At 39.0% G+C, this 10,324-nt stretch overlaps 7 protein-coding genes across 7 annotated transcripts; 5 read left to right on the top strand and 2 right to left on the bottom strand.

Annotated features, from left to right (window-relative positions):
- Positions 1 to 11: 11 nt before the first annotated feature.
- LOC100641311 (anaphase-promoting complex subunit 11-like) lies at positions 12 to 539 on the top strand. The gene is made up of 2 exons (XM_020002141.1): positions 12 to 208; positions 366 to 539. The coding sequence occupies exons 1-2, from the start codon at positions 58 to 60 to the stop codon at positions 479 to 481; spliced, it is 267 nt and encodes an 88-aa protein (XP_019857700.1). The 5' UTR covers positions 12 to 57; the 3' UTR covers positions 482 to 539.
- Positions 540 to 700: 161 nt separating this feature from the next.
- LOC100641186 (cyclin-dependent kinases regulatory subunit-like) lies at positions 701 to 1,365 on the top strand. The gene is made up of 3 exons (XM_003389749.3): positions 701 to 872; positions 921 to 1,048; positions 1,269 to 1,365. The coding sequence occupies exons 1-3, from the start codon at positions 802 to 804 to the stop codon at positions 1,352 to 1,354; spliced, it is 285 nt and encodes a 94-aa protein (XP_003389797.1). The 5' UTR covers positions 701 to 801; the 3' UTR covers positions 1,355 to 1,365.
- A 272-nt stretch (positions 1,366 to 1,637) lies between these two features.
- On the bottom strand, positions 1,638 to 2,230 carry LOC100640176 (60S ribosomal protein L30-like). The gene is made up of 3 exons (XM_003389741.2): positions 2,139 to 2,230; positions 1,942 to 2,087; positions 1,638 to 1,895 (listed from the first exon to the last, which is right to left on the bottom strand). The coding sequence occupies exons 1-3, from the start codon at positions 2,157 to 2,159 to the stop codon at positions 1,712 to 1,714; spliced, it is 351 nt and encodes a 116-aa protein (XP_003389789.1). The 5' UTR covers positions 2,160 to 2,230; the 3' UTR covers positions 1,638 to 1,711.
- LOC100641059 (protein KRTCAP2 homolog) lies at positions 2,220 to 3,514 on the top strand. The gene is made up of 6 exons (XM_003389748.3): positions 2,220 to 2,311; positions 2,448 to 2,515; positions 2,607 to 2,699; positions 3,053 to 3,116; positions 3,172 to 3,238; positions 3,293 to 3,514. The coding sequence occupies exons 1-6, from the start codon at positions 2,305 to 2,307 to the stop codon at positions 3,453 to 3,455; spliced, it is 462 nt and encodes a 153-aa protein (XP_003389796.1). The 5' UTR covers positions 2,220 to 2,304; the 3' UTR covers positions 3,456 to 3,514.
- On the bottom strand, positions 3,384 to 5,293 carry LOC100640936 (ADP-dependent glucokinase-like). The gene is made up of 4 exons (XM_020002144.1): positions 5,079 to 5,293; positions 4,789 to 5,023; positions 4,638 to 4,703; positions 3,384 to 4,587 (listed from the first exon to the last, which is right to left on the bottom strand). The coding sequence occupies exons 1-4, from the start codon at positions 5,234 to 5,236 to the stop codon at positions 3,541 to 3,543; spliced, it is 1,506 nt and encodes a 501-aa protein (XP_019857703.1). The 5' UTR covers positions 5,237 to 5,293; the 3' UTR covers positions 3,384 to 3,540.
- A 368-nt stretch (positions 5,294 to 5,661) lies between these two features.
- LOC100640050 (heterogeneous nuclear ribonucleoprotein K-like) lies at positions 5,662 to 8,615 on the top strand. The gene is made up of 15 exons (XM_020002140.1): positions 5,662 to 5,697; positions 5,755 to 5,778; positions 5,828 to 5,860; positions 6,004 to 6,050; positions 6,195 to 6,267; positions 6,327 to 6,440; positions 6,638 to 6,766; positions 7,048 to 7,193; positions 7,245 to 7,284; positions 7,343 to 7,411; positions 7,459 to 7,548; positions 7,592 to 8,005; positions 8,067 to 8,116; positions 8,308 to 8,427; positions 8,472 to 8,615. The coding sequence occupies exons 1-15, from the start codon at positions 5,662 to 5,664 to the stop codon at positions 8,494 to 8,496; spliced, it is 1,410 nt and encodes a 469-aa protein (XP_019857699.1). The 3' UTR covers positions 8,497 to 8,615.
- Positions 8,594 to 10,295, top strand: LOC100639922 (40S ribosomal protein S6-like). Its single transcript, XM_003389739.3, has 6 exons — positions 8,594 to 8,682; positions 8,777 to 8,856; positions 8,913 to 8,979; positions 9,150 to 9,378; positions 9,563 to 9,714; positions 9,997 to 10,295. Exons 1-6 carry the CDS (start codon positions 8,674 to 8,676, stop codon positions 10,204 to 10,206), a joined length of 747 nt encoding a protein of 248 aa, XP_003389787.1. The 5' UTR covers positions 8,594 to 8,673; the 3' UTR covers positions 10,207 to 10,295.
- Positions 10,296 to 10,324: the final 29 nt, after the last annotated feature.

The following is a 10,324-nucleotide window of genomic DNA, read 5'->3' as shown; positions in this document are numbered from 1 at the left end:
TTTTCACTTTCTTACACTATACTGATTCTCTAGGGCCAGTATTAATACTCCTTATTAATGTCTACTGGCCTGAAGGTGAAGATTAAGAGCTGGAATGGAGTAGGATTCTGGAAATGGATGACAAACGACACTGACTGTGGAATATGCAGGCTACCTTTTGATGGCTGCTGTCCTGATTGCCGCATACCTGGAGATGACTGCCCCATTGGTACGTGTCCAATGAAGTAATAATAATATTTTAGATCTACTCTAAGAATGAATAACTTAGCAAAACTTGATAAATTCTACACTACAGAATTTATATATTTATTTACAGTATTTTGTCATTTTTGTGATATTATATTTTATTTTATTCTTTTCTCTAGTGAGTGGTCAGTGTAGACATCAGTTTCACATGCACTGTATTCTGAAGTGGCTGCAGACTCAACAAATGAAGCAGCAGTGCCCCATGTGTAGGAGAGACTGGCAATTCAGCGACTGATTGATTTATTAATAATTATTGCACCACTCAACCATTAAATCATTTATTATTTAATGTATTTTAGCTTTAAAAGAGTCCAGAAATGGTCTTCTGAATTTCAGGTTGCGCATTATGACATCATTGCATAATTTTTAAAATTACACGGATGTGGGGTGTGGCTGAAACTGACCAATGGGATTGCAGCCCACACATAATTTGGTTGTTTAAATAGAAAAGAGGCGGTTAAAAGCAAGAAACCTCATTTTATACTTTATCTCAAGCTCTCTCTGTGTGTTGCTGTCTGCCCCCACTGCTGGTCCCCTCCTCCTTTACATAAGAAGATGTGCACTAGCGCCTCTGCTAAAAACATATATTATTCTGATAAATATTACGATGACACTTATGAGTACAGGTAAGGCAGCCATTCCTCCTATTTGAGCTGATTTGTGTTGGTCTCCAGACACGTCATGCTGCCCAAGGACATTGCAAAACTTGTTCCAAGACAGAAGCTAATGACGGAAGGAGAGTGGAGAAGACTTGGGGTCCAGCAGTCTCAAGGCTGGGTCCATTACATGTTTCATAATCCAGGTACATGTAGCTATGAATTTAAAAGATTGATTGAAACCACCACTGTGTGTGATGGATTGGTTTGTTTATGTGTGTGGGCTGTAGTGTCACAATTGTGGCTGATATGAGTATCGTTATCATTATGAATTACGAAATTACTAAACATACGTTTGTATTATTGGCGTAATGTCGTTAGATTTAACCCTTTATCAACTACGATGTTTTCTCTCTTTTTTCTCAGAGCCCCATATTCTATTGTTTAGACGACCAATCACGGACCCCGAGGCGGCTAGGAGGGCCAGGGAGAGCGAGGCCACTGCTCAATGATGATCCAATTTGTTTTAAATTTAAAATCAAAAACTTGACACAAACAGTTCTCTATAACTATCCTTTAACTCTTCTCAATAATGTGATCGTTTGATTAGTGTTTGATGTAGTGTACTCTTTCCTTTCTCATTCTCTCTCTATGTAACATATAATTATTATAATAAATTACATTTTTGTTTCATAATAATAATATTAAGAATTATGTTACTTTTCTTCATTTAAATACACGAAAGTAGATTATCTACTCTTGATTGACATTAATTAATTAATTAATGACCATCCCTTGATTTTTATGAGAAATAAAATTATTATTATAATCAAAATGAAGATACATAATTATCATTTTAAAGTTAAGTCCTACGATGACCCCTGCTGTCCTTCGGGCATGCTACGGATAATATCAGAGTCTCCAGGATCAATAATAGATAGAGTGGAAACCCTGAAGTACTTTCCACAGGCTGTCCCTAGAGCGTTGTTATCTCCAGAGTAATAATGGACGCCGGTTTTAGCAAGCATAGCGTAATATTCAATCTCACTCTTCCTGCATTAAAAGAATTAAATGATTAATAATTAATAAACATTGCTACCTCAATGGAGGAGTGTTGTTGGCCAGAATTATCAGCTTAGCTTTACCCAATCTTAAGTTCTTGAGAGTTGAGCGATAGCCCAGTGTGTACTTACCACTCTTCATTACCAGGGCCAGTCTGGCATTGATACTCTCTATTGCTTTTTTCTAACAAACAATAATTACCCCTTGCCCTTCTACTCGGCCCTTTCTATGTACCTGTTTCGAAGAACTGACCATCTTTAATGGGTTTTATGTCACAGGGATTGAAGAAAGAGGAGGAGCACGTGGTCGATGCCTCTAATGCGCATGCGCAGTGGACTCTGCTAGTAAACAAGTGGCCCATTCTCTTTGTGGTGGATTGTATTTTTAGCTTAGACCAGCAATGGGACGTGAGTTGAAGTACTGTAGACTCCCAATATCAACTAGTAGTTGTATTTTATCTTTAAAATGCATTGAAATTACACACTGATTGTAACAAGATGGTGGTTTGAATATTTAACCCTTTTCTTTCTCCATTGTTTGTAGTTTTACCTCCAAATTACTCCATGTTCTCATCTTTGGCTCTTTCGGTTGTTACGATAGCTGTCATGCAGGTGCAAAATATTAACATATATTTATTGAGAATATTGTTGTATCTATCTCCCCCCTTTCTTCCTTACCCCCTCCCCCCTCTCTCTCTCTCAGATGTTTAAAGATCAAATTGCTGTTGAGGGTAATCTGATACGTTTAGCTATAGGAGGGTTTGCTGGTTCCTGGGTATTTGTGTTTTTAGTTACTGTGAGTCTCCAATGCATTAGTACTTACAACTTAATGTAATGTACCATAATTAACTTGCAATGTAGCTTGATTTTTATAACCAAGGCTATAGTCCATAATTTTTTTAAAATGGCTCCGAAATCACCCCAAATTTTTATTACATTTTCTGATACATATTGATGTCCTTATGCTGTGTAGAAAGTTTGAGCCAATTCCAACTTCAATTTTTTGAGTTACGGCCATTTTAAGAAAATGCCAAAATTCTGAAAAATACCCAAGGCTATAGCCCATGGTTTATTCCAAAAAATGGCTCTGAAATCACCCCAAATTTTTATTACATTTCCTGATACATATTGATGCTACTATTATTATAGGCTTTGGGTAATTTCTATTCATTAATGTTTCCCCGCAATCCTCAAGTTAACCTTTTCCCAGAGAGTAAGAAAAAATTAAAATAATAAAAAAATAATAATAATAATGTCCTCTCCCCTAGTTATAGTTATTCTGTTCATGGCCGTCATTGCTTCTGCTATGGTACACAGGATCTGTGCTACAACATGGTAATTATAGAAATGTTAATAATAATTCTTTTATTATTATATTTTCTTTTTTAGTTTAATCTTTTCTCTTGTTGCCCTGTATTATTTAAATAAAATAACTCAAACTTCATCTGGACCAACTGCTTCAGGATCTTATGTTGCTACCTCACAAGGAGTTGGGCGTGGCAAGCCCAACCCACAAACACCGAAATCTCAAAACAAAAAGCAAAAACGATGATTTAACAATAATAATAATAATTGAATGCCTAAAAATAGTTTGTTATTATTATTATTATTATTATCCATAATTAATTAATAAAATATCACATTCCTTCTCTTTTTGGTTTTTTAACTCTTTTCCTCAGTCGTCGTTCGGTGTAGCTAAATTTAGAATGAAGTAGACCTGTAGCTGAGATTGCGTCACCTAGTCCGACGGTTTTTAAAGGTTTCTTGCAGACATGTACCGGAATCATAAGAAAGTCCATAGCCCCATCTCTGTTCCAAGCTACATAGCCATTCTCTTCGGAATACTCAAACTTTCCTTTTAGGCTACTCTCTATCGAACTTAGCTGGAATTTCTCGGGTATCTGTAACTCAAAATCATCTTTATTTATTTCATCTTTCTGGCAAGCTTGTAGACTGGCTATCCTGGATCCTAGTCTAGTTGCTATCATGCCTTCTGTCCATAGAGAACCAGCCAACTCCCTCTTGGGTACTACGAGAATATGAAATGAAAGAGAATGGAAATGGACTCGAGTGAGTCTCGACTCTTTCTCATCTCCCCTGCCCTCCCTTAGATCAGTATAGGTTTTGAATAACCAGTAGAGGAGGTCTCCGGAATCAGGAATGGATGGTTTTGGTCCTATGGCGTCAAAATCAAAGTCTGCTTTCTTGGATTTTGCTAAAGATGTCAGTTCCTGTTCATTTAGTCCAAGAGAGTCAACATAAGGTAGTATGGTGTCAGCAAAAACTGGAAAGAACTCTAGGTTACCAACTGTAGCCATTTCTAAATGCACTGGAACATGCCTGGGTATTTTAGTGAGTACCTTCTGGACGTCACTCAATCTCTTACTCCAAGCATTCTTATCAGTTCCTTCCAGCATATGGAGTCCACTCAGTATCACGAGCGTTGGATCAAAACTCTTGAGCTCTTGAGCAAACACCTCCAGAGAACTGAGTTTAGAGTTAGCAGTGTCATGAGATATTATAACCCTGTTGGCACAGGTAGCTGCCACTCCTCCCATCTCCTCTCCCTTAGCATACTCCAGTATTATATGGACCTCCTCTTGTACACTAGGAGGACTCACTGTCTTTATCGTATCGTTGAGGTACTGACGGAGTTTGGAACCAACAGGAGCTGCTAGTAATATCTGATAGAGAGAGAGAGAGAGATGAGGGCTCACGTGGTGTGTGTATGTACTTTGCTGTTTGGTGATATCTCTGCTATCTTGTTAGCCATCAGTGCAGCATTACCACCAACAAACTCCTAAAAATAAAATCAGATCATTAAAATTGCAAATGCATTATTATCAATATTATTATTATTATTATTATTATCATTATTATTATACCTCATGCTTAAGTTTGCTTGCTGTATTTACGATCCTATCAAACAGAGCCTTGTCCTCAAAATATCTCTCAATACCAGAGCAGGTAGACATTGAATAGGAAACTATTTCAACCAGTTCCTCTACAGTTGATAATGACTGGTGATTAGCTGGAGGTCCGCTTTTAGCAGTGGAGTCTCCTTTCAAAGCTCGTAACAGCTCCACAGCAGATATGATATAATCAATATCAGCATTCAACCTGTAAAGGAGACACAATAAAACAATAAAGGAGATTGTTGCTTGTTTAGACTGACCCAATTGCAATCCTGTCATTCATGCTTCCTTCTTTCTCTTTGTTTTTTTGCTTCCTATTGAGCAGCACCGAGTGATACTCATCATAGTGATACCAGTACTGGTAGGCTATTGGTATCACTAGCAGGGCTAGACCAAAAAGAGTCGTTTTTGAAAACATTTTGCTGCTTTCCCACTAGCCACACCTCTTCATTAGCAATGAGCCACGCCCCCGGGAGTAGATTCAGCGGTCTAATCTACTGCGCATGCCCAGAACTCCACCATGAATAACTAATGAGCTGCCTAACTGTAGCTGTACTGTGTAGAAGTCTATGATCAAGTTCTCCATTTCGATCAGTAACGAAGGAATGCAGCAGCCACCAGAAGACCAGCAGCAACAGCCTCTAATTGGAGGGCAGGGTGGGGAGGGGCAGGAGAGAGAAGGACAAGAGATGCTAGGAATGCCTCAATATCAAGAAAGAGGTAGAGAGAGACTGCCTGCCGCCATGTTTTTGATCTTTATTGAAAGGTCCAATGAAGAGAGAGAGGGGCTGGAGGGGTAGAGGTGATGGCGGGCCTCCTAATAAACGCACACCTGGTGGACCAATGCCCAGCACATTAAGAGTACTACTGAGAAGCATTGTAAGCTAATGATCATGATAACTGATTATATAATAATCTTAATATTACCTTATGTAGGATGCTGGCGGGATAATTGGCAAGGTATTTTTGTTTATTTATTTATTTACTTGACGTTGTTGTTGTTTATCAGGGAGGAGAGAATATTAAAAGATTAAGGAAAAAGGTATATACATGACAAGAATCTTAATACAATAATCATATCACATGCTTTAAGATCCTATCTCCTATTTATGCCTTTACTCAATTCTGCATGTCAACTATTCATTAACCTATTCCTCCTCGCATTTATCACCTCTCCCCTGCCAGTATGATTGCCAAGTTCAACTCCCTGATTCCTCCGGTAGTCCCGAGCGGTAGGTCCCCACCCCTCCCCCTCCTCCTCCCTCCCTCCCTTTCCCCCTCCCCCCTTCATAGCTGTATATGTGTGTCTGGTATTAATATTGTTGTTATTATTATTATTTGTTTCATTTATTATTTTTCCTATCTCTTCCTCTTAGTGTCCTAACAGTTGTAGGTGAGCAGTTGAATTGCGTTGGAGTGTTCGGTGAAATATTGGAGAAAGTTAAAATCGTACGTTCGTATGTTGTTGATTATATTATAATCTTTCCCCTCCTCTCTCTCCCTGTCAGGAGGTAAGGAGACGTGATTCTCATTCTCCGTTAGAAGTTCAGATACTGATACCTCAACCTTTCATGGGTACTATCATCGGGACTGGAGGTACTAAGATAAAGGAATTAAGGAAGGTATGATCATATCATACAGCTGAGGAACAGAAGGAGACATCTGTTCATGAGGACTGATGCTGTTTATGTTTTGATTTGTTGTTTGTGTTGAATTAAAAATTGTTTATGTTTCTGCTTATGTTAATTTACATATGCATTCCTTTCTCTGTCACTTTTTCCTCTTTCCTCTCCCTCTCCCTCCCTCCCCCTCCCTCCAGAAATCCAGTGCTAATATTAAGATATTCACAGAACCCATGCCTTACTCCAATGAACGCTCCATCTCACTCTCAGGGAGTGAGGATCAGATAGTCGAGTGTGTCACGTTTTTCCTGCAAGAGATCGGACAAGTAAGAGCCAGACAGGTACACGTTATTAGTTTATTTATTTATTAATTTATTTCTTGTCTTGTAGCGTGAACCAAAGGAGCCTATTATCCTTTATGATCCTACCCTACCTCCTGATGCTTTCTATGAATATGGAGGAGGATCTGGTCCCTACCCTCCACATCAGGGACACTATGGAGGTGGTGGGGGTAGAAGAGGAGGAGGAGGAGGAGGAGGAAGGGGTGGAGGAAGAGGAGTAAGAATCATAATAATAATACTAATAATAATGTTCTTGTTGTTAATAGAATTATCGTGGTGGTGGTGGAGGTGGGGGTAGAGGAGGAGGAGGAGGAGGAAGGTATAGTGGTCCTCCTGGGGGCAGCCATTATTCTGGTGGAGGGGGCGGAGCCTCTAATTATTCATCTGATTCCGGCCCACCACCTGCCAATGGGTAAGATATTCATTGCTAATTAATTAATTGTTGTCGGTATATTTTATATAGTCCATCTGGTCAAGCTCCACCTCCTATTAAACAAGAGCCGGTTAGTTTATTATTATCATTATTATTATTATTTATTAATTACTTAATTACTTAATTAGGGTACAATGGTCCCTCCCTCAGCCCCTCCCCCTGTAGTGCAGTATCCTCACTCCAGTCCAGGCTCACAGGTATACATACTCTTCTAATGTTTTATCATTTAATTGTATCTCATTAGCCTGGGGGCGGAGTCCAGTCCTCGTACAATAATTATTATTCAAATACTTCATATAACCAGCCACCGCCTGTACCGCCCACGCACTCACAAGTAATTAATATTAATTAATTATTAATTAATTGATTATTAATAGTTACCTCCTCCATCTAATGCCCCTCAGAGTGGTGGTACTGGTTACACTCCGCCCATTGCCCCGCCCACTGGGTACCCGCCCATACAACAGTCTTATAGTTCTGGTGGGTCCTATCCTTCCGCCAGTCAATCTGGTTATTCGTCTCAAGGGGGCAGTTATGGGTCTGGTACACCTGGAAATTATCAGTCCTCCAGCTCCTACCAATATTCTTATTCATCCCAGACCCCCTCCCAGGGGGCCCCTTCTCAGCAGCCCCCCTCTAATTCCGGTTATTATTCCGGACAATATCACACGGGGCCTCCCCCTCAAGCCCCCTCAATGTTCCCCTCGGCTGCTGCCATGACAACGGGGTCTTATGGGGGCGGGGCAGGAGGTGGAGACCAGTCCAGCAAACAAGTTACTATACCTAATGAGGTGAGCTCATTAATATTCATGAATCATTAATATTCATCGATGTTAATTAATTAACTTGTAGTATGCTGAAGCTATTCTTGGTCCAGGTGGTTCCAATATTCAAAATATTCGGTAAAGAATTCATATTACATGTATTATTATTGTACAGCTGAAGATTATTTTAAAGAGTTATTTTAGAAAATTCACCATTAATTCTGATTTCTGAGCATCCTTAAACAAGTTGCCAATTGCAAATTTTTAATAAAAATCACCAAAATAATAATTATTTCCAGTTTTATTTCTATCATTTATAAATGTCACAGGTCCCAGTCTCATTGTAGTGTGACTATGGACAATCATTCTTCCGACGGATCCCAAAGAATCATCACCATTGTTGGATCTGCCTCTAATATTGCTATAGCTGAAGACATGATGAAAGAAAGGTACCAGCCATCTTGTTTTCTAACATTTACTCTCTCTCTCTCAGTGTTAGGAGCAAGCACAAGATTTAAAACACTATAATTTTGACTGAAACATTTTTGTTGGTGACCTTTATTATAGTCACTTTCTTCCCCTTTTTTTTGTTAACGTACCGTAATAGTCTTTATTGTGAAATAAACATTATGAAAAATTGAAATCACACACGTGGTGCCTTCTTTGAATGGTTTGTGGAGTGAGAGCCAACCGCCATGCCTAAAGTAAGTTTTTATCATCAAGGATCCTCTCTTTGCTGCCTTTTGCAACTAAATGGCGGCCACCAGCAGTCACCAAATCTTTCTTATTTTATTGTAGGCTAAGAATGTAAGGCTGAATATCTCCTATCCCGTCACTGGGTGTCAGAAGCTCATCGAGATTGATGATACTGCCAAAGTGTACGTTCATAAATGTATTGAAGTATCTCCATCAAACTGATCCTTTTCTTCCTTAGTCGTCCATTCTTTGAGAAGAGGATGGCACAGGAGGTCGAGGGAGATTGCCTAGGAGACGAATGGAAGGTAAAATCCACTTTTAATTACCTCTAATAATATTTTAAAACATTTAATTACCTTAATTAAGCCAATTACTTGTATATACTAATTTCTTGAAACTCTGAAGAACGTTGCTAATAATTATTAACTAATATTAGTACACACAGTTGTATTAGTATATAATATTTTACTCCCAGGGTTATGTGTTTCGTATAACCGGAGGTAACGACCGGGACGGGTTCCCAATGAAGCAAGGAGTCCTCACTAATACTCGTGTGAAGCTCCTCCTCTCTAAAGGTCACTCGAACTTTCGTGCGAGACGTAAAGGTCACCGGAAGAGGAAGTCTGTCCACGGGTGTATAGTGGACGATAGCTTAAGTGTGATCTGTTTAGCTATTGTCAAGAAAGGAGAGGGAGAAATACCAGGTGGGGGGTTTGGATTAAAGTACTCATTTGGTGGAATAAAATTTGGCAAATTGAAGTCCATTTATCAAAATTTTAATCTTTGGTTTATAATTCTAACCATCAAACCTCTTTAGAGTCAATTTGCCAAATTTTCTACCTGTCAGACTATTACTTGTAATTCATTGTCCCTTTGTTATTTCTTAAGGTTTAACTGATAACACTATCCCTCGTCGTCTTGGTCCGAAGAGAGTTGGTAAGATCCGCAAATTGTACAACCTTAGCAAGGAAGATGATGTCCGTCAGTACATCATCAGGCGTCCATTACCTCAGAAGGAAGGAAAGAAACAGCAGTACAAGGTTAGGAATATATGGACTTGAACTGAATATTGTACACTAGCTACTGGAAGCTTTTAACGTGCATGACTTGAATTTTTTTTGAATTTATGGTTGCTCAAAAATTGGATAAAAGTCCCTGTATTATAGTACAGTAACTTTGGCCACACTTCATCAAAAATGAAATCTATTTTGTCCAGCATGACATTGATTCCTGTATTAACATATGCAACATAGTCTATGTTTAGGGCTTAAAACGTAGACAGAGATTCATTCTTCATATTCTTAACCCTCCTCCTCCTGTAGGCTCCTAAGATCCAGCGATTGATTACTCCATTGAAACTCCAGAGGAAGAGACACAGAGCATCACTGAGGAGGAGGTGGGGGGAGAAGAGCAAGAGAGAGGCTGCTGATTACAAGAGGTTGTTGGCCCAGAGGGTCAAGGAACAGAGGGAGAGGCAGCAGATGGCTAAGAGAAGACTCAGCTCTAAGAGGTCATCAACATCCAGTACTTGAGACTAATGGTGCCGGGAAGAAACTGGCAATGAGAAATTATTTGATTTGTTTAAAATTATTAATAATAATAATAACGAGCCTCCTAATAATTATTAAAACAAAAGAGCATAAGAGATAC

Source organism: Amphimedon queenslandica, unplaced genomic scaffold, assembly GCF_000090795.2.
Source record: "Amphimedon queenslandica unplaced genomic scaffold, v1.1 AMPQUscaffold_12971, whole genome shotgun sequence".
NCBI classification, from domain to species: domain Eukaryota; kingdom Metazoa; phylum Porifera; class Demospongiae; order Haplosclerida; family Niphatidae; genus Amphimedon; species Amphimedon queenslandica.
The sequence above is the reverse complement of the archived record's forward strand: the minus strand, read 5'-3'. Positions and strand labels throughout refer to the sequence as shown.

Bases quoted from the DNA above. Each gene is read 5' to 3' on its own strand.
- LOC100639922 (XM_003389739.3), top strand. The intron at 8,980-9,149 runs GTAAAATCCACT...TTTTACTCCCAG, and splicing joins GCCTAGGAGACGAATGGAAG to GGTTATGTGTTTCGTATAAC. The intron at 9,715-9,996 runs GTTAGGAATATA...CTCCTCCTGTAG, and splicing joins GAAAGAAACAGCAGTACAAG to GCTCCTAAGATCCAGCGATT.
- LOC100641186 (XM_003389749.3), top strand. From the start codon at position 802: ATGTGCACTAGCGCCTCTGCTAAAAACATATATTATTCTGATAAATAT. The intron at 873-920 runs GTAAGGCAGCCA...GTTGGTCTCCAG, and splicing joins GATGACACTTATGAGTACAG to ACACGTCATGCTGCCCAAGG. The intron at 1,049-1,268 runs GTACATGTAGCT...CTTTTTTCTCAG, and splicing joins TTACATGTTTCATAATCCAG to AGCCCCATATTCTATTGTTT.
- LOC100640050 (XM_020002140.1), top strand. From the start codon at position 5,662: ATGCCCAGCACATTAAGAGTACTACTGAGAAGCATT. The intron at 5,779-5,827 runs GTATTTTTGTTT...GTTGTTTATCAG, and splicing joins CTGGCGGGATAATTGGCAAG to GGAGGAGAGAATATTAAAAG. The intron at 8,428-8,471 runs GTACCAGCCATC...TCTCTCTCTCAG, and splicing joins GAAGACATGATGAAAGAAAG to TGTTAGGAGCAAGCACAAGA.
- LOC100640176 (XM_003389741.2), bottom strand. From the start codon at position 2,159: ATGGTCAGTTCTTCGAAACAG. The intron at 2,088-2,138 runs GTACATAGAAAG...ATTGTTTGTTAG, and splicing joins TGGTCAGTTCTTCGAAACAG to AAAAAAGCAATAGAGAGTAT. The intron at 1,896-1,941 runs GTAGCAATGTTT...CTTTTAATGCAG, and splicing joins AACAACACTCCTCCATTGAG to GAAGAGTGAGATTGAATATT.
- LOC100641059 (XM_003389748.3), top strand. The intron at 2,700-3,052 runs GTGAGTCTCCAA...CTATTATTATAG, and splicing joins TATTTGTGTTTTTAGTTACT to GCTTTGGGTAATTTCTATTC. The intron at 3,239-3,292 runs GTAATTATAGAA...TTTCTTTTTTAG, and splicing joins AGGATCTGTGCTACAACATG to TTTAATCTTTTCTCTTGTTG.
- LOC100640936 (XM_020002144.1), bottom strand. From the start codon at position 5,236: ATGTTTTCAAAAACGACTCTTTTTGGTCTAGCCCTGCTAGTGATACCA. The intron at 4,704-4,788 runs GTATAATAATAA...TTTTATTTTTAG, and splicing joins CAAGCAAACTTAAGCATGAG to GAGTTTGTTGGTGGTAATGC. The intron at 4,588-4,637 runs GTACATACACAC...TCTCTCTATCAG, and splicing joins AGATATCACCAAACAGCAAA to ATATTACTAGCAGCTCCTGT.
- LOC100641311 (XM_020002141.1), top strand. From the start codon at position 58: ATGTCTACTGGCCTGAAGGTGAAGATTAAGAGCTGGAATGGAGTAGGA. The intron at 209-365 runs GTACGTGTCCAA...TCTTTTCTCTAG, and splicing joins TGGAGATGACTGCCCCATTG to TGAGTGGTCAGTGTAGACAT.